The sequence below is a fragment of the Salmo salar genome, chromosome 06 (genome assembly GCF_965601325.2).
Source record: "Salmo salar chromosome 06, fSalSal1, whole genome shotgun sequence".
Classification (NCBI taxonomy): Eukaryota; Metazoa; Chordata; class Actinopteri; order Salmoniformes; family Salmonidae; genus Salmo; species Salmo salar.
The window spans coordinates 53,615,178-53,642,408 of record NC_138296.1 but is presented as its reverse complement, the minus strand read 5'-3'; the positions used below and the strand labels follow the sequence as shown (position 1 = coordinate 53,642,408).

At 43.9% G+C, this 27,231-nt stretch overlaps 1 protein-coding gene across 1 annotated transcript in view; it reads left to right on the top strand.

Moving 5' to 3' along the window:
* Nucleotides 1–27,183, top strand: part of LOC106607585 (ezrin) — a 57,107-nt gene extending 29,924 nt beyond the window's left edge. Inside the window, exons 4-15 of the mRNA XM_014204663.3 lie at nt 2,010–2,105; nt 7,223–7,345; nt 7,417–7,568; nt 7,994–8,077; nt 8,387–8,533; nt 14,804–14,900; nt 16,226–16,389; nt 17,349–17,479; nt 18,781–18,941; nt 24,385–24,477; nt 24,682–24,966; nt 25,281–27,183. Of these exons, the coding sequence (XP_014060138.3) occupies nt 2,010–2,105; nt 7,223–7,345; nt 7,417–7,568; nt 7,994–8,077; nt 8,387–8,533; nt 14,804–14,900; nt 16,226–16,389; nt 17,349–17,479; nt 18,781–18,941; nt 24,385–24,477; nt 24,682–24,966; nt 25,281–25,445 (1,698 nt within the window). The 3' untranslated portion in view covers nt 25,446–27,183. The remainder of the gene's footprint in view (nt 1–2,009; nt 2,106–7,222; nt 7,346–7,416; nt 7,569–7,993; nt 8,078–8,386; nt 8,534–14,803; nt 14,901–16,225; nt 16,390–17,348; nt 17,480–18,780; nt 18,942–24,384; nt 24,478–24,681; nt 24,967–25,280) is intronic.
* Nucleotides 27,184–27,231: the final 48 nt, after the last annotated feature.

The following is a 27,231-nucleotide window of genomic DNA, read 5'->3' as shown; positions in this document are numbered from 1 at the left end:
ACCGATCTTGGACCAATAGGAGTTGGCAAGACAGTACAAATGGATCTGGGACCGTAGGTCCGGGTCTGGGAAAGATGTAATCCTATGAGGCCTGCCCAGATTTAAGCTTGGTACCTGAGTATGCCATTAACGATCGGCGCTCCCGGCCATGCCGACATTAATGCCACTGGGCTCAAAAGCCTGTTTATACAAGATGATGTACTCTGCTGGTGGTCATGCAGCCCTGGTGGTACAATGTAGTTTATTTCATACAGATGACCATTGTTTTTTACGGTGTGAATGAATGATGGTTTGAGTGGTTTCGGTTGATTACTGTCCCGAATGTTACCTCATCTCTGAGAGAAATAATGTGTTTTGGTGATAAAAGCCAGTTCTGTGTTCCAAGATGTTCTCGAATGTGTACATTACTGCTGCGTGACAGTTGTGTAAATTAGAGGTTTGAATATATATAGAGGAAATATATAGTGCCTTCAAAATATTCACACTCCTTGAATTTTCCACATATTTTTGTTTTGTAACAGACTGAATTTAAAAATGTATTCAATTGAGAGTTTGTCTTACTGTCCTACACACAATACACCATAATGTCAAGGTGGAATTATGTTTCTGGAAATGTTTACAAATTAATAAAAAAACGAAAAGTTGAAATGTCTTTAGGGAGCTGCCATAATCGACATCCACGTCTTCGGCGCCCAGGGAACAGTGGGTTAACTGGTTTACTCGGGCCCATTATCAGCAACGTCACTCCTGTGTTCCAATGGCACGTTGTGTTAGCTAATCCAAGTTTATCATTTTAAAAGACTAATTGATCATTAGAAGAGTTCCTCTGTCCAGTGTCTGTGTTCCTTTGCCCATCTTAATCTTTTTGTTTTTATTGGCCAGTCTGAGATGTGGCTTTTTCTTTGCAACTCTGCCTAGAAGGCCAGCATCCGAGTCGCCTCTTCACTATTGACGTTTTTTTTTGGGTACTATTTAATGAAGCTGCCTATTGAGGACTTGTGAGGCGTCTGTTTCTCAAACTAGACACTAATGTACTTGTCCTCTTGCTCAGGGCCTCCCACTCTTTCTATTCTGGTTAGAGACAGTTTGCGCTGTTCTGTGAAGGGAGTAGTACACAGCGTTGTACGAGATCTTCAGTTTCTTGGCAATTTCGCATGGAATAGCCTTAATTTCTCAGAACAAGAATAGACTGATGAGTTTCAGAAGAAAGGTCTTTGTTTCTAGCCATTTTGAGCCTGTAATTGAACCCACAAATGCTGATGCTCCAGATACTCAACTAGTCTAAAGAAGGCAGTTTTTATAGCTTCTTTAATCAGAACATCAGTTTTCCACTGTGCTAACATAATTGTAAAAGGGTTTTCTAATGATCAATTAGCCTTTTTAAAATGATAAACTTGGATTAGCTAACACAACGTGCCTTTGTACCACAGGAGTGATGGTTGCTGATAATGGGCCTCTGTATGTCTATAAAATATATTTTGATTTGTTTAACACTTTTTTTTGGTTACTGCATGATTCCATATGTGTTATTTCATAGGTTTGTTGTCTTCTATTATTCAACATTGTAGAAAATAGTAAAAATAAAGAAAAACCCTGGAATGAGTAGGTGTCAACTTTTGACTGGCACTGTATCTAAATAAGATTTCTGTATTTAATTTTCAATAAATTTGTAAACATTTCAAAAAACATGTTTTCACTTTGTCATTATGGGATGTTGTGTGTAAATGGGTGAAAAACATTGAATCCATTTTGAATTCAGGCTGTAACACAACAAAGTGTGTAATACGTCAAGGGGTATGAATACTTGCTGAAGGCACTTATTGAGTTCATTCAATTAGGCCAGAATCCTACATTTTTCACAAACTTTCAATGACATCGATACACGATTTTAAATTCACACATTTCAAGGATTCTGCCGTTGTGGTATATTTTAATTTTTTTGTGGCTTGTGTACAGTTTGTCAGAAAAAGAGTTAATTTACTTTTATTTACTTTCTTTGCCATCCACAGGTGGTAAAGACCATTGGCTTGAGGGAAGTCTGGTACTTTGGCCTTCAGTATATGGACGGCAAAGGATACCTTACCTGGCTGAAGCTTGACAAAAAGGTAAGGTTAATCTAATAGTACCTTTAACAAATATTTGTTGATATCTGCTCAGGAATTCTCAAACCTTTTTCCACTGTATTAATTCTTAAATCGCATATTCTTTTGCAATACCATTCTACAGTAAACAAAACCAAATGGGCCATACATTCTTTAGAGAGGCAGGTCAAATCACTCCACACTATATTTGCCTACCACTCACTCAGTCAATTAGTAACCACTCACTCACTGCATTATGGGCACCCTCTCTCACTCCTACTTCCTGTGCAGGCCAGTTGCTACTTGTTAATCTCCCTTCATTTCAGTCCCTTTTCAGTTAATTGTCATTTTTTTATGGGATTGTAGTTGTTATTATGGCCCCCCCAAAAAAACGATGAGCCCCATGGCGCTCTGGTGAAACGTAGTGCACTAAATAGGGAATAGGGTGCCATTTGGGACGCAGAAATCCAGCCCCCTGAGGTTCCCGTAATCAGCTGTGAACTCTCAGTGACTAGATAAGATACTTCTTCTCTGGGGGAGCGAGTGCTGTGTACCCAATGCAGTATGTATCGACAGTATAGTTGAAGCACAACCACCTGTTTCGGTGGAATGTAGATGTGCCTGTTTAGATGTGCAGAATTTCCAAATGCGTCAATGGTTCTCACCAGAGCTGTATATACAGTCGTGGCCAGAAGTTTGGAGAATGACACAAATATACATTTTCACAAGTCTGCTGCCTCAGTATCTTTAGATATTTTTGTCAGATGTTACTATGGAATACTGAAGGATAATTACAAGCATTTCATAAGCGTCAAAGGCTTTTATGGACAATTACATGAAGTTGATGCAAAGAGTCAATATTTGCAGTGTTGACCCTTCTTTTTCAAGACTTCTGCAATCCGCCCTGTCATGCTGTCAATTAACTCAAAATTGTGAGTGAGCCCACTCCCTTGGCTGAGAAGCTACCCCACACATGAATGGTCTCAGGATGCTTTACTGTTGGCATGACGCAGGACTGATGGTGACGCAGGACTGATGGACTGATGGTAGCGCTCACCTTGTCTTCTCCAGACAAGTTTTTTTCCGGATGCCCCAAACAATCGGAATGGGAATTCATCAGAGAAAATGACTTTACCCCAATCCTCAGCAGTCCAATTCCTGTACCTTTTGCAGAATATCAGTCGGACCCTGATGTTTTTCCTGGAGAGAAGTGGCTTCTTTGCTGCCCTTCTTGACACCAGGCCATCCTTCAAAAGTCTTCGCCTCACTGTGCGTGCAGATGCACTCACACCTGCCTGCTGCCATTCCTGACCAAGCTCTGTACTGGTGGTGCCCCGATCCTGCAGCTGAATCAACTTTAAGAGACGGTCCTGGCGCTTGCTGGACTTTCTTGGGCACCCTGAAGCCTTCTTCACAACAATTGAACCGCTCTCCTTGAAGTTCTTGATGATCTGATAAAAAGTTGATTTGGGTGCAATCTTCTCAACTTGCCTGTGAAGCCTTTTTTGTGCAATGCAATGATGACGGCACGTGTTTCCTTGCAGGTAACCATGGTTGATAGAGGAAGAACAATGATTCCAAGCACCACCCTCCTTTTGAAGCGCCCATTCTGTTATTCGAACTCAATCAGCATGACAGAGTGATCTCCAGCCTTGTCCTTGTCAACACTCACACCTGTGTTAATGAGAGAATCACTGACATGATGTCAGCTGTCCTTTTTGTGGCAGGGCTGAAATGCAGTGGAAATGTTTTTTGGGAGATTCAGTTTAGTGCATGGCGAAGAGGGACTTTGCAATTCATCAGATCACTCTTCATAACATTCTGGAGTATATGCAAATTGCCATCATACAAAATGAGGCAGCAGACTTTGAAAATTAATATTTGTGTCATTCTCAAAACTTTTGGCCATGACTGTAGACACGTACTGGTATGTACTGTATGTAATGGCTGTGGGTATCACGTCATGGAGGTCTCACAAACCCACCAACTTCACCTTACTTGCAGTATTTGGGTAGGGCTGGTTTATATTGCGTGGCTAATAAACTGTTTCTTCTTGCAGTATTAACAATGTGAGGAGCTAGACTATTAGCATGAGTGTATACGTAGTGACATAAGGGTAGTATAGTAAATACTTCGTTTACAGTGAAAGGTGTTAGGCCGGTTGTGGTTTCACTAGGACGTTTGAAGTAGAATATTATAGTGTACTGACAACCCAAATCAAATGTATTTATATAGCCCTTCTTACATCAGCTGATATCACAAAGTGCTGTACAGAAACCCAGCCCAAAACCCCAAACAGCAAGCAATGCAGGTGTAGAAGCACGGTGGCTAGGAAAAACTCCCTAGAAAGCCCAAAACCTAGGAAGAAACCTAGAGAGGAACCAGGCTATAAGGGGTGGCCAGTCCTCTTCTGGCTGTGCCGGATGGAGATTATAACAGCACATGGCCTAGATGTTCAAATGTTCATAAATGACCAGCATTGTCAAATAATAATAATCATAGTAGTTGTCGAGGGTGCAACAAGTTAGTAACACAAGAGTAAGTGTCAGTTGGCTTTTTCATAGCCGATCTTTGAGAGTATCTCTACCGCTCCTGCTGTCTCTAGAGAGTTGAAAACAGCAGGTCTGGGACAGGTAGCACGTCCGGTGAATAGGTCAGGGTTCCATATCTGCAGGCAGAACAGTTGGAACTGGAGCAGCAGCACGGCCATGTGAACTGGGGACAGCAAGGAGTCATCAAGCCAGGTAGTCCTGAGGCATGGTCCTAGGGCTCAGGTCCTCCGAGAGAGAGAAAGAAAGAGAAAGAAAGAGCATATTTAAATTCACACAGGACACCGGAAAAGACAAGAGAAATACTCCAGATGTGACAGACTAAACTAGCCCCCCGACACATAAAACTACTGCAGCATAAATACTGGAGGCTGAGACAGAAGGGGTCAGGAGACACTGTGGCCCCATCCGATGAAACCCCCAGACAGGGCCAAACAGGTAGGATATAACCCCACCCACTTTGCCAAAGCACAGCCTCCACACCACTGGAGGGATATCTTCAACCACCAACATACCATCCCGGGACAAGGCTGAGTATAGCCCACAAAGATCTCCGCCACGGCACAGCCCAAGGGGGGGCGCCAACCCAGACAGGAAGACCACGTCAGTGACTCAAGTGACGAAGAACACCAGTAAGCCAGTGACTCAGCCCCCGTAATAGGGGTAGAGGCAGAGAATCCCAGTGGAAAGTGGGGAAACCGGCCAGGCAGGGACAGCAAGGGCGGTTCGTTGCTCCAGCCTTTCCGTTCACCTTCACACTCCTGGGCCAGACTACACTTAATCATAGGACCTACTGATGAGATATGTCTTCAGTAAAGACTTAAAAGTTGAGACTGAGTCTGCGTCTCTCACATGGATAGGCAGACTATTCCATAAAAATGGAGCTCTATAGGAGAAAGCCCTGCCTCCAGCTGTTTGCTTAGAAATTCTAGGAACAATTAGGAGGCCCGCGTCTTGTGACCGTAGCGTATGTGTAGGTATGTACGGCAGGACCAAATCGGAAAGATGGGTAGGAGCAAGCCCATGTAATGCTTTATAGGTTAGCAGTAAAACCTTGAAATCAGCCCTTGCCTTAACAGGAAGCCAGTGTAGGGAGGCTAGCACTGGAGTAATATGATCAAATGTTTTGGTTCTAGTCAGGATTCTAGCAGCCGTATTTAGCACTAACTGAAGTTTATTTAGTGCTTTATCCGGGTAGCCAGAAAGTAGAGCATTGCAGTAGTCCAACCTAGAAGTAACAAAGGCATAGATTAATTTTTCTGCGTCATTTTTGGACAGAAAGTTTCTGATTTTTGCAATGTTACGTAGATGGAAAAAAGCTGTCCTTGAAACAGGCTTGATATGTTCTTCAAAAGAGAGATCAGGGTCCAGCGTAACGCCGAGGTCCTTCGCAGTTTTATTTGAGACGACTGTACAACCATCCAGATTAATTGTCAGATTCAACAGAAGATCTCTTTGTTTCTTGGGACCTAGAACAAGCATCTCTGTTTTGTCCGAGTTTAAGAGTAGAAAGTTTGCAGCCATCCACTTCCTTATGTCTGAGACACAGGCTTCTAGCGAGGGCAATTTTGGGGCTTCACCATGTTTCATTGAAATGTACAGCTGTGTGTCATCCGCATAGCAGTGAAATTTAACATTATGTTTTCGAATGACATCCCCAAGAGGTAAAATATATAGTGAAAACAATAGTGGTCCTAAAACGGAACCTTGAGGAACACCGAAATTTACAGTTGATTTGTCAGAGGACAAACCATTCACAGAGACAAACTGATATCTTTCTGACAGATAAGACCTAAACCAGGCCAGAACTTGTCCATGTAGACCAATTTGGGTTTCCAATCTCTCCAAAAGAATGTGGTGATCGATGGTATCAAAAGCAGCACTAAGATCTAGGAGCACGAGGACAGACGCAGAACCTCGGTCTGACGTCAGTAAAAGGTAATTTACCACCTTCACAAGTGCAGTCTCAGTGCTATGATGGGGTCTAAAACCAGACTGAAGCGTTTCGTGTACATTGTTTGTCTTCAGGAAGGCAGTGAGTTGCTGCGCAACAGCTTTTTCTAAATTTTGAGAGGAATGGAAGATTCGATATAGGCCTATAGTTTTTTATAAATCCTGGGTCAAGATTTGGCTTTAAATCCAGTGGTCCATTCCTAATAAATAAGGGCGTGAGATAGAGGCCAGTTGGAGTGCAGTGAGCTGTGTGCTGACTCTGCGCAGCTCTACTATACAGTAGCTCTTTCAGCACACATTCCCCCGCCACATTTGCTTCCCATTCACCCTAAGACATTTTGGTTCCTGTTTTGGAGCGAACACAGAGGAAGAGGCCAAAGTCAGTAAATAAACAAATTTATCAGCCCATGCATTTTATACATCCTCTTTTACAGAGGAATATGACAGTGCATTTTTTTATGCAGCACTGTGCATCAAAGACAATTTAACTCCTCGGGTACAATAATGTTTATCCAATCCAATCCTCATGAAACTGGTTAGCCCAAATGGCACCCTATTTCACTAAAATCATGTGAAAACGTGTTTTTGGAACACTTCACGTGCAGTTTTGAATGAATGAATCCTCTCTCTCCAACCCAGGTGTCGTCCCAGGATGTGAAGAAGGAGAACCCGCTGCAGTTCAAGTTCCGCGCCAAGTTCTTCCCCGAGGACGTTTCTGAGGAGCTGATCCAGGACATCACCCAGAAGCTGTTTTTCCTGCAGGTAACACGCACGCACACACACACACGCGCACACGTACACGTGTACACGTACGTTTTTTTTTGTGTGTCCAGGTGAAGGATGGCATCCTGAGCGACGAGGTCTACTGCCCCCCAGAGACCGCCGTACTGCTGGCCTCCTACTCCGTCCAGGCCAAGTTCGGAGACTTCACCCGGGACCTCCACCGGCCCGGCTACCTCACCTCAGACCGCCTGCTGCCCCAGCGGTAAGCACCAGTCCACTCCTAGTCCCTATGGGCCCTGGTCAAAAGTAGTGCACTACATAGGGAATATGGTGCCATTTAGGAAACAACCAAGAGCTTTTTTCTAATAGCTACTCTAGCATGAAGCACTCTACTTTCTTCATATGCAGCAATGTATTGGGGCCATGCATTCTAAGTGGTATGCTAGTATAGACATTGGAACTTAGCCAGGAGTCCAGACAATAGCTGACAGTATTGCTGTGATTGACAGGAACAGGATCACGTTTTGTGTTCGCATAGACCAGAAGAAATACATGCCATGACAAATCCAATATTGATCATAACATGAGTACCCTTTCTTCATTGTACCTCCTCTCTTTTTGCCAACTCTTCTATTCTTCCTCTATTGTTCTTCCTTTCTGCCCTCCCTCATTCTCTCCCTCTCCCAGTGTTCTGGAGCAGCACAAGTTGTCCAGGGAGCAGTGGGAGGAGAGGATCCAGGTGTGGCACGAGGAACACCGTGGAATGCTCAAGTGAGTTCCTCTCTGTGTTGGTTTGTATGAGTCTGTATGTTGGTGTCGCTTTCATAATAAAACAGGTTCCCCTGATTTGCTCTACCTCAGCTAGCAATCAGTTTAGTTTTTATTTATATTAATTTATGAAGATGCCTATTAGTTGATCAGGTCTTATCTCCCTGGGTTCATTCATACACATACATACGATACATGATGCAGTACAATAATACAACACACCACAGTACCTTACACAAGGACACAATAATAAAAAAAATCTAATTCCAAATCCCATACCATTCCTTTATTTCTCCATGTCTGATCCTGCAGAGAGGATGCCATGCTGGAGTACCTGAAGATCGCCCAGGACCTGGAGATGTACGGAGTCAACTACTTTGACATCAAAAACAAGAAGGGAACCGAGCTGTGGCTGGGTGTGGACGCCCTTGGACTCAACATCTATGAGAAAGAAGACAAGTAAGAAATAGCCTTCAGGGTTGTGTTCAGTAGGTCACACTGTAGCAAAAAAAACATTTAGCAAATAACCATTTTAAATGAGCATTTCTTATTGGACAAGTCCAGGTAGTCCCTCCCTGTTTCTGTTTCAAAATATTTTCTCCCTACTTGACACCACCCAGGTTCCCTCACTCTATTAACTAGTGCAGTGTTTCTCAATCCTGGTCCTGGGGACCCAAAGGGGTGCACATTTGAGTTTTTCCCCTAGCACTAACACACTTATTCAAATAATCAAAGGTTTGATGATGAGTTGATTACTTGAATCAAGTGTGTTGGTGCTGGGGCAAAAACAAAAATGCATACCTTTGGGTGTCCAGGACGAGGATTGAGACTGCACTAGAGGGTCAAGTCATGCAAAACTGTGTTCAAATAGTATTTGATTGCTGCTGCCTGGGGTGCCACTGACACTTATCCATGACTTCCATTGAGCCAGGCTCAATCAAACACAGCTAAAGTATTTGACAGATTTAAAATACTATTTGAGCCCAGGTTTAAATTCATGCAGTCCATCTACCCATTCTTGTTCTGCTTGACAACGATACCGGGTTGTTTTCCGGCCTTCGTTACAGTTCTGTTTCAGACATTGTAGCCTCATTCCAATGGACTTCCGTCCAGGTTAACCCACATCTTTAGTTAATCAGTACCAACGAAGAACATTCTTACCACAGCGCTCTTCCCTTCAACTGTCTCTCCCCTTTTGATGAGCTTTTACTGTTCTGTCGTACCCAAGGTTGTTATGCGAGTCTGCGCTTCACCAAATACTTTGCTAAAGCTCAAGATAAAGATACAGATTTGATCAGATTACTCACGCGACACAAGCGGTAACTGCATAATTATTTGGTAAATACTTGTTCCCAGTCAGTTAAATTACTGGGTTAAAGTAGATTAAGACGTAATATAAGTGTTCCCTATATAGTCGATTGCCCAGGGGTCACTGACCAACTGGCAGCAACACTGGTTGAGTGACATCAGACCAGGTTTCAATAGTTGTTTCGTTTCAAGATGGGCTGGGTTTGCAGTTGACACTTTTGCGACTACTCCATTGGCTCTATCGGGCCAGACAAACTCAATTAAGCACAGCAAAGTAGATAATGAAATACTATTTGAACCAATGTCTGGCAGACGTGCCAAAGTAGTGTTTTGAGTGCTGTGCACTAACCTATTGCTGGGTTGTGTTGTTGACAACGGTCGTTGCTCCCTAAGAGCTCCATGCACTGTTTGAACTCTCCATGCCAAAAGTCTATTCAAAGCAGTGTGAATACAGCTCCTTGGGCGGTTAATGAGAAAATGTATCGACTCAGCCGCCCCCAGAGGACTCTGTCTGGCTAACATTTGGTAGTGCTTTAACTCTAACTTGAGTGTGTCTTTTGGGATTTCCCACTGTCTTACTCTCTACCCACATTATTGTGGCTTGTGTCCAAATGCTTAGCTATGAATCCACACATAGCACAAATGGACAGATGTTTGAGTGTTTATTTACGACTACAATTGTTCCATAGAATGGGTTTAAAGTGAATCTAACACTCTTATTTTTACTTGTGTGTAGTGTAGTCTGATACCTGTAAATCTGGTGAACCAAGTAGAAAATGGGGCGAGAGAGACACGCAAACACAGGGCTGTGTGTCTGTGTAAGGCTCCGAGTGTCCTTGAATATGTGGGTGTGTTTGTGTTTGTGCACTCTGGGGCTCGGCAACAGAAATGCCTCTATGCTGCTGTAACCATGGTGACGCCTACTGGTTTTTCAAGCTGTGCGGGACTTAAGAATGCCAGGCTGACCTAGAGTGCATGCCCCTCAATGAAGGCGGCAGGCTACAGACAATACATAGCAGTACTACTGCCAAGGCCTCTGAGACAGAGTGCATAGTGTAGACTCCTTAGACCCTGCTGAGGCACACACACACACACACACACACACACACACACACACACACACACACACACACACACACACACACACACACACAAACATACACTAGCATACCATTGCTCCTTTTTATGTCAGATATGGCCATCATGCCAACGTTTTACTCCTTAGGCCGTTTGTCAAGAAAACGCACACACCCTCATTCAGTATAAGACATATAGCTAGCTATCAGGACAGGGTTCCATTTTGACCCTGTACTAGAAAGGAGGGTATTGGATGTGTATAGTCGTGGCCAAATGTTTTGAGAATGACATAAATATTCATTTTCACAAAGTCTGCTGCCTCAGTTTGTATGATGGCAATTTGCATATACTCTAGAATGTTATGAAGAGTGATCAGATGAATTGCAATTAATTGCAAAGTCCCTCTTTGCCATGCAAATGAACTGAATCCCCAAAAAACATTTCCACTGCATTTCAGCCCTGCCACAAAAGGACCAATCATGTCAGTGATTCTCTTGTTAACACAGGTGTGAGTGTTGACGAGGACAAGGCTGGAGATCATTCTGTCATGCTGATTGAGTTCGAATAACAGACTGGACGCTTCAAAAGGAGGGTGGTGCTTGGCATCATTGTTCTTCCTCTGTCAATCATGGTTACCTGCAAGGAAACACGTGCCGTCATCGTTGCTTTGCACAAAAAGGGCTTCACAGGCAAGGATATTGCTGCCAGTAAGATTGCACCTAAATCAACCAGTTATCGGATCATCAAGAACTTCAAGGAGAGCGGTTCAATTGTTGTGAAGAAGGCTTCAGGGCGCCCAAGAAAGTCCAGCAAGCGCCAGGACCATCTCCTAAAGTTGATTCAGCTGCGGGATCGGGGCACCACCAGTACAGAGCTTGCTCAGGAATGGCAGCAGGCAGGTGTGAGGGCATCTGCACGCACAGTGAGGCGAAGACTTTTGAAGGATGGCCTGGTGTCAAGAAGGGCAGCAAAGAAGCCACTTCTCTCCAGGAAAAACATCAGGGTCCGACTGATATTCTGCAAAAGGTACAGGAATTGGACTGCTGAGGACTGGGGTAAATGCTTTCAGATTTTTCATTGCAATGATAAATGTGGTGTGTGATTTGGTGCATCCGGTGCATTTCCAATTTTGTTTGGGGCATCCGGAAAAAAGCTTGTCCGGAGGAGACAAGGTGAGCGCTACAATCAGTCCTGTGTCATGCCAACAGTAAAGCATCCTGAGACCATTCATGTGTGGGGTTGCTTCTCAGCCAAGGGAGTGGGCTAACTCACAATTTTGCCTAAGAACACAGCCATGAATAAAGAATGGTACCAACACATCCTCCGAGAGTAACTTCTCCCAACCATCCAGGAACAGTTTGGTGGCGAACAATGCCTTTTCCAGCATGATGGAGCACCTTGCCATAAAGCAAAAGTGATAACTAAGTGGCTCAGGGAACAAAACATCAATATTTTGGGTCCATGGCCAGGAAACTCCCCAGACCTTAATCCCATTGAGAACTTGTGGTCAATCCTCAAGAGGCGGGTGGACAAACAAAAACCCACAACTTCTGACAAACTCCAAGGTTTGATTATGCAAGAATGGGCTGCCATCAGTCAGGATGTGGCCCAGAAGTTAATTGACAACATGCCAGGGTGGATTGCAGAGGTCTTGAAAAAGAAGGGTCAACACTGCAAATATTGACTCTTTGCATCAACTTCATGTAATTGTCCATAAAAGCCTTTGACGCTCATGAAATGCTTGTAATTATCCTTCAGTATTCCATAGTAACATCTGACAAAAATATCTAAAGACATTGAAGCAGCAAACTTCGTGAAAATTAATATTTCTGTCATTCTCAACTTTTGGCCACGACTGTATATGTTTACATTTCTATGAGATTCTACATAACCCAGAACACACCACGCACAGTTGAAGTCAGAAGTTTACATACACCTTAGCCAAATACATTTAAACTCAGTTTTTCACAATTCCTGACATTTAATCCTAGTAAAAATTCTCTGTCTTTGGTCAGTTAGGATCACCACTTCATTTTAAGAATGTGAAATGTCAGAATAATAGTAGAGAGAATGATTGATTTATTTCAGCTTTTATTTCTTTCATCACATTCCCAGTGGGTCAGAAGTTTACATACACTCAATTAGTATGTGGTAGCATTGCCTTTAAATTGTTTAACTTGGGTCAAATGTTTTGGATAGCCTTCCACAAGCTTCCCAGAATAAGTTGGGTGAGTTTTGGCCCATTCCTCCTGACAGAGCTGGTGTAACTGAGTCAGGTTTGTAGGCCTCCTTGCCTGCACACGCTTTTTCAGTTCTGCCCACACATTTTCTAGAGGATTAAGGTCAGGGCTTTGTGATGGCTACTCCAATACCCTGACTTTGTTGTCCTGAAGCCATTTTGCCACAACTTTGGAAGTATGCTTGGGGTCATTGTCCATTTGGAAGACCCATTTGCGACCAAGCTTTAACTTCCTGACTGATGTCTTGAGATGTTGCTTCAATATATCCACATAATTTTCCCTACTCATGATGCCATCTATTTTGTGAAGTGCACCAGTCCCTCCTGCAGCAAAGCACCCCCACAACATGATGCTGCCACCCCGTACTTCACGGTTGGGATGGTGGTGTTCGGCTTGCAAGCATCCCCCCTTTTCCTCCAAACATAACGGTGGTCATTATGGCCAAAGAGTTCTATTTTTGTTTTATCAGACCAGAGGACATTTCTCCAAAAAGTATGATCTTTGTTCCCATGTGCAGTTGCAAACCGTAGTCTGGCTTTTATGGCGGTTTTGGAGCAGTGGCTTCTTCCTTGCTGAGCAGCCTTTCAAGTTATGCCGATATAGGACTCGTTTTACTGTGGATATAGATACTTTTGTACCTATTTCCTCCAGCATCTTCACAAGGTCCTTTGCTGTTGTTCTGGGATTGATTTGCACTTTTCACACCAAAGTATGATCATCTCTAGGAGACAGAGCGCGCCTCCTTCCTGAGCAGTATGGCTGCGTGGTCCAATGGTGTTTAAACTTGCACACTATTGAAGTCTTGGCTGATTTCTTTAGATTTTCCCATGATGTCAAGCAAAGAGGCACTGAGTTTGAAGGTAGGCCTTGAAATACCTCCACTTGACTCAAAGGGTGTCAATTAGCCTATCAGAAGCTTCTAAAGTCATGACATCATTTTCTGGAAGTTTCCATGCTGTTTATAGGCACAGTCAACTTTAGTGTATGTAAACTTCTGACCCACTGGACTTGTGATACAGTGAATTCTAAATGAAATAATCTGTCTGTAAACAATTGTTGGAAAAATGACTTGTGTCATGCACAAAGTCCTAACCGACTTGCCAAAACTATAGTTTGTCAACAAGACATTTGTGGAGTGGTTGAAAAACAAGTTTTAATGACTCCAACCTAAGTGTATGTAAACTTCCGACTTCAACTGTAAGTAAAATCTCTAGAACCGGCTTAGAGCTTCTGACCGTAGCAATTTGACTGGTAAAATCATATTTTTTTTCTATGAAACACAACTCTGTGGATAAGTCATTTGGAGATGTTACCTTATACAGCACCTAACCTTTTGTTTAGAGATGACTCTAAATAAGAGTCCTTTACATTCCTTTGTAGATTCCTCATGTGTCAGCACGGGTCTGTAATTGATTGAAATACCAATTCAGGCAGCAGCAGGGTTTCCAGTTTGTCACTGTAAGGCGGTTCAGACAACATCCTCCGTATGGCCTAATGTATGTGTGTCCATTTTATATTTAGCAGGTGCTATTATCCAGAGCGACTTACAGTAAGTAGTGAGTGCATACGTTTTCATACTGGTCCCCTGTGGGAATCGAACCCACAATTCTGGCATTGCAAGCACCATTCTCTACCAACTCAGCCACACGGGACCAAGTAAAGAACCAGTCAATGTTTCTTTCTCCTGCACACAATGGACGAGCCCCGCCCGAAATTCCTCACACCTAGCCCTATTGATACAGAGGCCAGGTACAATGCAGTAGTACGCACAGTCCTGCCTCAGACATTTACATGGAATTAATCCTATCCTATTTGCACTTGTTTCCTACAACAGATCCCATGCTGTGTCCCAAATGGCAACATTTTCCCTAAATATTGCATAGCCTATAAGGTGCCATTTGAGACAGCCCCAGTGTTTCCACTAACATTAAAATAATTTGGCTTCAGTTGGTTTCAATTAAAATATTTGCCTACCAATACCCTGGATTTTGATTTGGGATATAATCGGGAATAAATCTACAGAAGAAAATTAACTAATGTCCACTATTAAGCCATGTAAAAACAATACTATACTAACACTGGTTTGCCTCATTTATCCCATCAGACTGACCCCAAAGATTGGCTTCCCCTGGAGCGAGATCAGAAACATCTCCTTCAACGACAAGAAGTTCATCATCAAGCCCATTGACAAGAAGGCCCCGGTGAGTTAGGCCTAAACGCTATAGATTCACACAAATAAGGCCATGCCAGGCTAAGCCCAACTGTACCGGGGCTAGCCTGGTTACACATCCAGCATAGTTTCTGGAACTCTGCTGGAAAGGACAATATCTATGCCAACACGTTACAGTTTGGGTCAGCCCTACAGTGTGAATCAAGCATCGGACACAGGTCTCTGTGAAGCAGGATCACAATAACACTGTTTTGATGATCGATACTATTCACCAAATCACACACCACATTTAACATCACAATGAAAACAATCTGAAAGCATTAGCAAACAGCTGCAGCAGATGTCACGATGGACCAATATAAAAGACAGTTATCCTGGTCCCAGATCTGTTTGTGCTGTATAGCCAACTTCTATGGTTGGTGTTATGAAAAACAAACAACCATAGGAGTTGGCTATACAGCACAAACAGCTGTTTGCTAATGCTTTCAGATTGTTTTCATTGTGATGTTAAATGTGGTGTGTGAAGATGGTGTGTGTGATTTGGTGAATAGTATCAATCATCAAAACAGTGTTATTGTGATCCTGCGTCATGGAGACCTGTGTCCGATGGTACAGGGAGCTGTTTTACTTTGCATTTACTGTTATTGTGTGTGTGTGTGTGTGTGTGTGTGTGTGTGTGTGTGTGTGTGTGTGTGTTGACTACCTCACCTCCCATGTTCCCAGCTCTGCCTGCTTGCCTCCTCTCTCCTCTCCTGCTCTGTCTCCTTGGGGCTATCCTCAAGAACCCTGGCTCCAGCCCCTGCTTGCACACACAGGGAGAAACACAGACACACAAAAGTTGGCGAGGACACACGTGCACAAAGACCCTGAGTGCTCTTCTAATGTTCATCAAGCCTCTACGCTCAACAGACCTCATCTCTTCTGCTCAAGCCAGTATTTGTGTGTGTGTGTGTGAGAGAGTGAGCATGCGGTCAGGCTAACTGGTCAGTAAGCGCATATGGGCAGTGTCTCCTTCAACTGAAAGGTTAAGTCATTCCTACTGCTTCCTTCAGCTGCCATTTCTACTTTCCATCCAAAGCAAATGGTCGCCGTGCACGTTGTCATGCAGAGTGTAAGACTCTAGCACAGAAGACATGATGTCTGCAAAACCGTTTTGTCTGACCCAAGTTGTTCTTTGCTCCACCCTCCTCCACCTCTTTTTTTCCCCCCCCACATCTTTCTATTTCGCGCCTCTCTCTCCAACAAATCTCCCCACCACCTTTTTTATTTCTGCCACCCCTCCTCTGTCTCATGGTCTCTCTCGCCCACTCTCAATCTCTCATCCTCCCTCTCTCTCTCACGCTCTCCTTCTCTCAGGACTTTGTGTTCTATGCCCCTCGCCTGCGCATCAACAAGCGCATCCTGCAGCTGTGCATGGGCAACCACGAGCTGTACATGCGCCGCCGCAAGCCCGACACCATCGAGGTGCAGCAGATGAAGGCCCAGGCTCGCGAGGACAAGCACCAGAAACAGATGGAGAGGTGTGTGAGTTTAGAATAGGGATGGTCAACACTCCTGGAGAACAACTGGAGGTGCATGCTTTTGCTCCATCCCTACCCAAACACCTGATCAGATTCAGAATATCACTCACAAAAAGAGATCTGTTGTATTAAATTTTATTGGTCACATACACAGGGTTAGCAGATGTTATTATAAGAGTTGTCCCCAGTAGCAAATATATGCCGTTATTCATATCCTCGAATGAATCTCTTGCTCCAAAGCTTAGCATGCTCTTCATTACAGCAAGACATGCTCAGCACCTTTTGTAGGCCTCACAGGTACTTGAAGTACTGCAGCGCTAGGTCACTAGCATAAGTAGATTACACCCAGCGTAGCGCTGATAATTCAATAACATGACCTCATTCTGTGAGTGAAGCAACATGTGTGTGACAAGGCTGTGGGAGCTGGCTAGTGTTATCTGGACAGTATGGCCTCTGCACAGCTGTTCAAACAACATGATGTAACAGTCTTTCATGACGCTGTACATGGCCGAGGTCTGTCACATACAAATCGCCTGTAGGACTTTCCCTACACTGCCAACCCCACACAAAAGGGAAAGGGGAATTATCTATTGGAGAATGTTCATTGTGTTTTTGGTCTAGATTGTTATCAATTACAATGTAATGTACATGTGTACACTAGCTGCATTGTATAATGAAAGTGAACCAGCTTATTTAAAATCACAGTACAAACTACAAAGGGTATGTGTAGAATGACAGTTTGTCTGCTACACTGTGCCCCCGAAATGTGTTTGCTTGCTTTTGTGTGTGGGAGTGCGTGCCCATGTGCATGTGATTGTGTGTACGACGTGTGTGTGTGTCTACTCAATGTGTTTAAAATCAGTGTGTGCCCTCACACACTCCGAGAGGGGCCAGTTTAATAGTTTATTAGCCAGCACACGTCATCCCTTTGTCTCACACTGGGCCTCCCTTATCTGCAGGGCCCAGCTGGAGAACGAGAAGAAGAAGAGGGAGGCCATCGAGAAAGAGAAGGAGCAGATGGAAAGAGAGAAGCAGGAGCTGGTGATGAGGCTCTACCAGTTTGAGGAGAAGACCAAGAAGGCAGAGAAAGGTAGGACTGGGAGAATAGGGTCTGACTGGGAGGACACTAGGGTCACCCAGAGCACATTTATCACCTAAATGTGTATGAGAAGGACCGGGGGTGAGAGAGAGTGTGTGTGTGTACCTGTAGAATTTGTGTGTGTTGGTGTGCATTCATACTTTGTGCGTGCATCGTTTTTATACTGCATAAAAGAGCCTAAAACAGTAACGATATTTGAGAAAATTGCTCTGTTGACGACAATTTGCATTTCAACAGTTTTAAAACTGTGGTTGTTTCAATTCCGAGGTAATAAACAGGTGGCCTTGTGCTATGTGTGACTTTGTCACTGTGGACCTTAGATAGCCCGGCGGTACCGTTTTTACAGGGTTAGATATCAGCAATCGGGCTGATAAGGCATTTCTCATCGACCTTTGTTTGTAACCCTCTTCAGTGTTCACCGTATAGTGCGTTCTCTCGGATTTACGTGGCACACAGGATTAGTATTTCCATGAATATAGCTGTGGAAAGGTTTTACAAATATACCATGGAAGTAGAGCAGCCGTGTAACTACAGTAAGTGTCGGATGGTTTGATAGTAGTGCGTTTTGCAATCGTAAGTTTGTAGTATTTCGTACTTCGTTTTGAAGGCCTGCTTCAGAGTTCGGTCCTTTATCCTTTTTTGCAGGCTGTTTTTTTTAACAGCATTTTGCAGTACTGGACATGTAGTGTAATTTGGAGGTTTCTGCTGGGCAGAATTTTCACTTGGTCATTAGTCTATCACCCTCAAATTCAAATCTGGACAACTGCTTTTTCCCCCCATTCTTCCCCTCTAATCAGGAGCTGTGTTAGACCTGGGACACCAAGTGGGTGCAATTCATGATCAGGTAGAACAGAAACAGCAGTACTTAGGACCTCGTGGGGTAAGATAAAAAAAAAAACCTGGTCTGTCAGTTAGTAATCCAGGGAGCGGTTTACATTCTCTCTGTGTAATGCTAGAGAGTTGTTAGGAAACTCATGTTTGCTACATGTGGTTGTAGTGTTTGTCTTGTTCTGTATGTTTCTCAGTGTAGCTATGTAGTGTGCATCTGTGTGCCTCACACTGTATGTATATTTGATTAAATATCTCTGTCTCATAGAGGTGTATCTGTCTATTCCTGTCAGTGTCACTCATCTCTTTGAGGCTCTCTCTCTGTGTCTGACCCGCATGAGTAGCATGTGTGTTTGGGTGCTTTCCAGGTCTTCTTTATTGCCCTAGATAGCGTAACACGTTGCAGAAATGTAAAATCTCACAACGTGTGTGTGTGTGTGTGTCTCACCTCTCCGTCTCTACAGACCTTCAGGAGCAGATGCAACGTGCCATGCAGCTGGAGGTGGAGAGGAGGATGGCGGAGGACGAGGCAGCCCGCCTGGAGGCTGAGCGTCAGGCCGCCCTGCTGGCCAAGGAGGAGCTGGCCCGCCACGCCGAGGACCAGATGCACAACCAGGAGCAGCTGGTGAGAACCACCAAACAATCATGTTACAAACATGTCACAACCCCCTTATAACCTTGCTAATTGAAACCCAACTATAACCCTACTATACTGTACATGCTGAAATGGACTTATGTATCTATATGTGACTGACCAGAGTTTGAACTCTGGCCTTCTCCTGCACGCCGCAAGACTGTTAGCCCACTGAGCTAAAGCCTAGGCACCATCTCTTTAACATATACAACTCTGAACTACACCTCACTGCAGCGAACTGTGTAGAGCTGAAATAACCACTGTTCAGTACTGAAGAGCAAACAAAACCTGTACCAGACTGCTCCTTAAGACAACGTAATAATGTCCTTCAACACCGTATAACTGGACCGCATCCCATTATGCCAGACAGTGCCCACCCTGCTCTGCACCAGACCACCCACAGGGTCACTATAACAGGCCTGACAGTAAACCTGTAGACCAGTGTGCTCTCACTAGGCTATTGACAGTGGAACACTGAGTCTGTTTTAATAGGGGCAAGTTGGACCCAGGTGATATTTTTTAACAACGTTTCGACCCTCAGGTCTTCATCAGGCAACAGCCACTCTGAACAAACCCCATAACAGAGCCCTTTGTCATGATAAACAGATATGCACCAGATAAATACACGATGAGTAACGATATATACACATGGCGCCAGTACTGAGTTGATGTGTGGGGGTACGAGGTAGTTGAGGTAGATAAAGTGACTAGGCAACAGGATGGATAATAAACAGTAATGTAGGCTACGGTGTTTAAATAAATACATTTAAATCAATCAAAAGTATTTATAAAGCCCTTTTTACATCAGCAGATATCACAAAGTGCTTATACAGAAACCCAGCTTAAAACTTCCAAAAGCAAACAATGAATATGTAGAAGCACAGATTTATTTGCTCTAATAGGGCTTTCCTCAAACATGTAATGCATCGTCATTACCCCATAGGCCCTACTAGTATGAACATTGCAACATTATCATCTGTTTTTCTCAATCTCCTCAGCTCCAGTGACTAAGCACTAGTCTAGCTTAGCAACCTGTTGAGTGTTTTCAATGGAGGCTGTGTTGGGCCTTTTTCAACCAGCCACCAATTTTACAGCTGAGAACACTTCAGAGGTTTTTTATGGTCAGACATCCACACTGTGTGTGTCGTGCTTTTGTGCTGGGCTTTGTGTGTGTGCAGTATTTACAACCCTAGACTTGACACACACACACACACTGCAAACAATAGATGCAGGTTACTCAGAACCCTTGCTTGTTTGGCTCTGGTGAAAACCAGTCAGTTACAGATGTTGTTTTGGTGCATTGCAGACAGAGGCCACCTGGTGTAGGATGAAGTTGGCCCTAGACGCTGATCTTGGATCAATACAATTTTTCCCACTAATGGTTAAGGGGCAATTCCGCCACTTTTCAACCTCATGTTCATCATCTGCAGCACCAGACCAGTGTCTACATATGCGAAAACAGCAAGTGTTTCTATGATTTGAGGTTAAAAAGATAAGGTACAAAAAAATGCTTCTGTGGCATCAGAGTAGGATTAAAAGTAAAAAAGTGATTTTCAAAATCAACGGGTTTCTAGTTTTTTCTTACTCCCCATGTCATCGTGGTACTGTGTTTGAAAATGACTGTTTTTTAAAAGGAGTTGAGTGTAAGCTGATCCTAGATCTGTGCAAAGGGGGAACTTCATCCTGTAGCGATGCCCCCTCAACTCCTTGGAGGCTATTCAGACAGAGCTCTCATGTGACCACCCTATGGATCTTGATGGGAATAGCAACTCCCATCAAGATCCATGTAGAGAATGGAGATCCAAGATTACAGACAGTGACGCTCTGATAAATTACTAACAAAATGAATGTCATACTTTTATGGATGTCAAGCTCTACCCCAGGTCCTGAAGTGCTGGGCCCTACACTGAGCACTGTACTCTAATGTATATAATACACTGCTCAAAAAAATAAAGGGAACACTAAAATAACACATCCTAGATCTGAATGAATTAAATCATCTTATTAAATATTTTTTTCTTTACATAGTTGAATGTGCTGACAACAAAATCACACAAAAATAATCAATGGAAATCCAATTTATCAACCCATGGAGGTCTGGATTTGGAGTCACACTCAAAATTAAAGTGGAAAACCACACTACAGGCTGATCCAACTTTGATGTAATGTCCATAAAACAAGTCAAAATGAGGCTCAGTAGTGTGTGTGGCCTCCACGGGCCTGTATGACCTCCCTACAACGCCTGGGCATGCTCCTGATGAGGTGGCGGATGGTCTCCTGAGGGATCTCCTCCCAGACCTGGACTAAAGTATCCGCCAACTCCTGGACAGTCTGTGGTGCAACGTGGCGTTGGTGGATGGAGCGAGACATGATGTCCCAGATGTGCTCAATTGGAATCAGGTCTGGGTAACGGGCGGGCCAGTCCATAGCATCAATGCCTTCCTCTTGCAGGAACTGCTGACACACTCCAGCCACATGAGGTCTAGCATTGTCTTGCATTGCATTAGGAGGAACCCAGGGCCAACCGCACCAGCATATGGTCTCATAAAGGGGTCTGAGGATCTCATCTCGGTACCTAATGGCAGTCAGGCGACCTCTGGCGAGCACATGGAGGCCTGTGCGGCCCCCCAAAGAAATGCCACCCCACACCATGACTGACCCACTGCCAAACCGGTCATGCTGGAGGATGTTGCAGGCAGCAGAACGTTCTCCACGGCGTCTCCAGACTCTGTCACGTCTGTCACATGTGCTCAGTGTGAACCTGCTTTCATCTGTGAAGAGCACAGGGCGCCAGTGGCGAATTTGCCAATCTTGGTGATCTCTGGCAAATGCCAAACGTCCTGCACGGTGTTGGGCTGTAAGCACAACCCCCACCTATGGACGTCGGGCCCTCATACCACCCTCATGGAGTCTGTTTCTGACCGTTCGAGCAGACACATGCACATTTGTGGCCTGCTGGAGGTCATTTTGCAGGGCTCTGGCAGTGCTCCTCCTGCTCCTCCTTGCACAAAGGCGGAAGTAGCGGTCTTGCTGCTGGGTTGTTGCCCTCCTACGGCCTCCTCCATGTCTCCTGATGTACTGGCCTGTCTCCTGGTAGCGCCTCCATGCTCTGGACACTACGCTGACAGACACAGCTAACCTTCTTGCCACAGCTCGCATTGATGTGCCATCCTGGATGAGCTGCACTACCTGAGCCACTTGTGTGGGTTGTAGACTCCGTCTCATGCTACCACTAGAGTGAAAGCACCGCCAGCATTCAAAAGTGACCAAAACATCAGCCAGGAAGCATAGGAACTGAGAAGTGGTCTGTGGTCACCACCGGCAGAACCACTCCTTTATTGGGGTTGTCTTGCTAATTGCCTATAATTTCCACCTGTTGTCTCTTCCATTTGCACAACAGCATGTGAAATGTACTGTCAATCAGTGTTGCTTCCTAAGTGGACACTTTGATTTCACAGAAGTGTGATTGACTTGGAGTTACATTGTGTTGTTTAAGTGTTCCCTTTATTTTTTTGAGCAGTGTATATATTGTCATCGTTGCACTTTACAATGGAGTGTAATGTTCTGTTTTCTCTTTTCAAAACTCGTTGAAGGGCTATTTTTACCCTGTAGGCACCTGCAATTTACCATGGGTGAGAAATTACACAGGGAACGAGAATTACCTGCCTCAACCAAATTCGTTTGAATTGAAATTTGTTTCGGTTTTGTGTTTCTTGGTCCTGTGCAGTTGTAAATCAAACAATACACGTGTAAACACCCAACCTTTTTCATTTTCAACTTATTCGAGAAGAAATTCTGAATCGTGCAAGGGTGCCAATATATTTGACCGTAACTGTAGGTCTTTCCACTCTGGTGCACCCAATGTGTAATGCACTGACACAAATGACTGATCATTGGTTGAAAGAAATGTAATAATAAGAAGATTGTGGGAGCTGTACTGTTAGATTTCAGTGTAGCTTTTGATATTATTGACCATAACTTGTTGTTGAGAACTTATGCGTTGAGAACTTGTGGTTTTTCAACCTCTGCCATTTTGTGGATTCAGAGCTATTCAGAGCTAATAGAACTCAGAGGGTTTTCTTTAATGGAAGCTTCTCTAATGTCAAACGTGTAAAGTGTGGTGTACCACAGGGCAGCTCTCTAGGCCCTCTACTCTTTACTGTTTTTACCAATGACCTACCACTGGCATTAAACAAAGCATGTGTGTCCATGTAAGCTGATGTTTTTACTTTTTTTGGAGTTACAGTATGTTTTGGAATGGGTTGCCAGTAATAAACTGGTCCTGAACATCTCTAAAACTAAGAACATTTTATTTCGTAAGTTCTAGACCTCAGCTGAATCTGCTAATGAAGGGTGTGGCTGTTGAATAAGTTGAGGAGACTAAATTACTTGGTGTTACCTTAGATTGTAAACTGTCATGGTCAAAACATATAGATTCAATGGTTGTAAAGATGGAGAAAGGTCTATCCCTAATAAAGAGACGTTCTGCTTTTTTGACACCATACGCCACAAAGCAAGTTCTCACAGTTCCTAAGAGTTGAGGAAAGACTGACCGCTTCACTTCTTGTTTTTATAAGAAACATTGTGTTGAAATTTCAAATTGTTCGCATAGTCAATTTACACACAGCACTGCCACACACACTTACCCCACCAGACATGCCACCAGGGGTCTTTTCACAGTCCCCAGGTCCAGAACAAATTCAAGGAAACGTACAGTATTATACAGCACCATGAATGCATGGAACTCCCTTCCATCTTATATAGTGCAAGTGAACAGCAAACCTGGTTTAAAAAAAACTAATAAAGCAACACCTCACTGCACAACGCCTCTTCCCCATGTGACCCACTTGTTGTGTGTATGTACTGACGTATGTGTTACTGATAGATGCACACACACTACATGTTAATGTTTTTACATGTATGAACATTTGTCTTTTGTCTGCAATGTCTTTTTCGTTGTCTGTCCCCAGTAAGACTAGCTGTCGCCATTGGTGTCTGCCAATGGGGGTCCTAGTAAATCAAATCAAACGATGTTGGCCCACACTGAAATCATTATACCTCATCACCAGATTATTAGCCCTAGCACATGTTGAGACAGACTGGCCTACTCACTCTACTGCACCACAGTACTCTCAGCTTCTCTTTTCTCTCTTCTGGAAGGTGACTTATACATTCCCCACACAGTGTCCATCCATCTCTGTCCTAATATTCACCTTTTACTCCAAATGTCTCGCCCTCACTAAAACTTGAAGTTCTCCTCCACACTCCCGTACACCCCTCTTTTTCTCCATCCCCTCCCACAGACCTGTAGTCCTTTGTCTACTGTACCATGACTGTCTGTGGCCTGTAGCCCTCCTCCGTCGTCCTCCGTCCCTCTCCCAGATGTTTAAGTCCTCTCCCTCCCTCCTCTCCTCTCTTCTGTTCTCTCCATCAGGCCGCGGAGCTGGCCGAGCACACGGCTAAGATCGCCCTGCTGGAGGAGGCCAAGAGACGCAAGGAGGAAGAGGCCGACACATGGCAGCACAGGGTGAGTCGCCCACACACACACGTGAACAAACGCATGCACACCTAATGTATGTATGCACGCACAATTGGATGTGCAAACACGCTCGCAGGTGCCAACACACAAACACAGTCACTTAATATTGAAGGTTGCATTTGTAATGTGGGGCATTCTAGGGTGTTCTGTATTAATAACTTCTGTGAGCACCATCCCCCTCCCTTCCCGCAGGCCCAGGAGGCCCAGGACGACCTGCTGAAGACCAAGGAGGAGCTGCACATGGTGATGACGGCTCCTCCTCCGCCACCCCCTCCCCCCATGTTTGTGGAGGTGCCCATGTTCGTGGACAACCACGAGGTGATGACTATGGCGGAGGAGCAGAACGACCACGACAGTGAAGAGAACAATAGCACATACAGCGCCGACCTGCAGAACGAGGGCTTCAACGACCACCGCCTGGAGGAGGAGCGTCTCACTGAGGCCGAGAAGAATGAGCGCGTGCAGAAACAGCTTATGGTAAGAGAGAGGAGTTCGCAAAGAGCTGTGTGAATTTGCAGGGATCGGTTGGTTGGTTGATGGGTTGAGTGATCGATTTGATTCATTCATTAAATCATTGTCTTGAGTTTTGTATTACTAGTAGCACATCAACCTATATGTATCTGCTGTCCTAGACCCACCCTATTCCCAGGGTGAGCTTAGGACATTTCCCCCTCTTACTCTGAGTACAGCTTGAGTTAAGTTGTTGTCCTCTTGTTGACTTAAAGTATGTCCTTGGTTTGTTCTTCCCTTGTTTACTTCTTGTTGACTCATTGACTTGTTCTTCCTTGCAGGCCCTGAGCTCGGAGCTGGCCCAGGCGCGTGACAACACTAAGCATACCCAGAACGACCTGCTCCACACAGAGAATGTGCGCGCCGGCCGGGACAAGTACAAGACCCTGCGGCAGATCCGATCGGGCAACACCAAGCAGAGGATCGACGAGTTTGAGGCCTTATAAGAGGGCCCTTTCCCCTAGGCCACGAGGGCCTCACAGCCACGTACCCTTTCTGAATAGTGTCTGAACTAATCCCGCCACTGCTACACGCACATGCAGACACACACACACGCAGACACAGAGACAGACACACTGTACATGCACGTGAGTGCACAAACATTTGACATTTTAGTCATTTAACAGACGTTCTTATCCAGAGCGACTTACATTAGTGAATTCATCACACCTACAAGAGCAGTATAAAGAGTGAGTGACACATCTGCATCGCCACTTTTACTACAGTAGTTACCCCTTAGCTCCCTAACTTACAACTTTAATAAACTGTCAGGCGGGGGGGGGGCTTTTCACATTCTTGTAAGAAAACATACTAGTGCCAAATCTTCTTTTCTTTTAGCATAACAAATCTTCTTTGTTTTGATCGCATTAAATTACATACAATCACCATTGTTTTTAACCAAAGGTGTGATGATGAGTAGTGGGACTAAACCCTAGCTTTTGATTTTCTTAAATGTTGTGTGAATGTTGAAAAAGGGCAATATGTTGTTTTTCAAAGGGACCACTCAGAAAGGGGAAAATACAGTATAATGAAACTTTTACTCTTACTCTCAGAAAAGTGTACCATGTTCTGTTTTTCCATTATATTTTGAACACTTCATTTGTTTAATATTGTTCTACAGTAGCTTGCAAATCATGAATAGTTTATTTATACGGTATATGGATCATTTAATCTTGGTATGTATATTTTTGCTATTCTAATGATCATGAGAACATTTAAATGTATCAAAGGTTCTATATCGACCAAAATAATTGTTTCATAAGGTTTTCTTTTAGATCATTAAATTAAAGAGATTTATTTGTATATTATTACAACTTTGTTTTCTTAAATGGCTGCATTGGACCTTTTTATCTCAATATGAAATTATTTCTGGGTATCAATTAAGTACTGTGATTTGTTTTAAATTAATATGGGCAAAGATCAATTTCTCAAGCAATAATTTTGCAAGGACTGTCTGGGAGTGGTCTGAGTGGAGACCGAAAACTAGCTCTTTCTTATTGGTCTATTAACTAATTTACTGCATAGTGATGTCACCATGGAAAGGCCAAAGCTCCATCCCACCAAAATAGGCTAAAATTTCAGGTGGTCTTTTCATCTCCGTGTGGAAATGTATATTTAAAACACAGGAAATCACATTTTTGACTGCACTGGGCCTTTAATTAAATATTCTGTTGCATGTCATCAAATCAGGATAAGGAGATCCTATAGGTACTTTAGATTTTTGCCATGCAGTTCACGGTAGCTAGCAGAATGTCCGAGGCATAGATGCCGCTTCTCCAGGAGCACTGTGCTTATACAAAAACATTTACTTTTTTCCCTTTGTTCCCAATCACGTCACTCTTAAGTGAGGGATAAGAGGATATGTTTTTAGTCAGTATGTTATGACATCACCCAAAACTGGTTGAAACATTGTCATTACAACCAGAAACTAGTTGAAATGAAGTTATGACATTTCAGCACATGGTGGTGGTTGTAACCCCACTAGAGGCCTTCTATTGGATGTTCTGCTTGAGGCTTCAGTCCCATCTCGCCATTGACTCTTCTTTCTCTGGATGTGTACTAGACTAGTTTTTACTGACCTTGTAACCGATGACGATGCACAGTGCAGCCGCTGTCCTTTATTTAAACTGGATTTTAGAACGAGGTGTTCAACATATTGGCAATAAAGATTATGATTTCACTTTCTGATTTTTGTCTTACTGACTTGAGGCAAATGTTCCTTTTTATTATAAC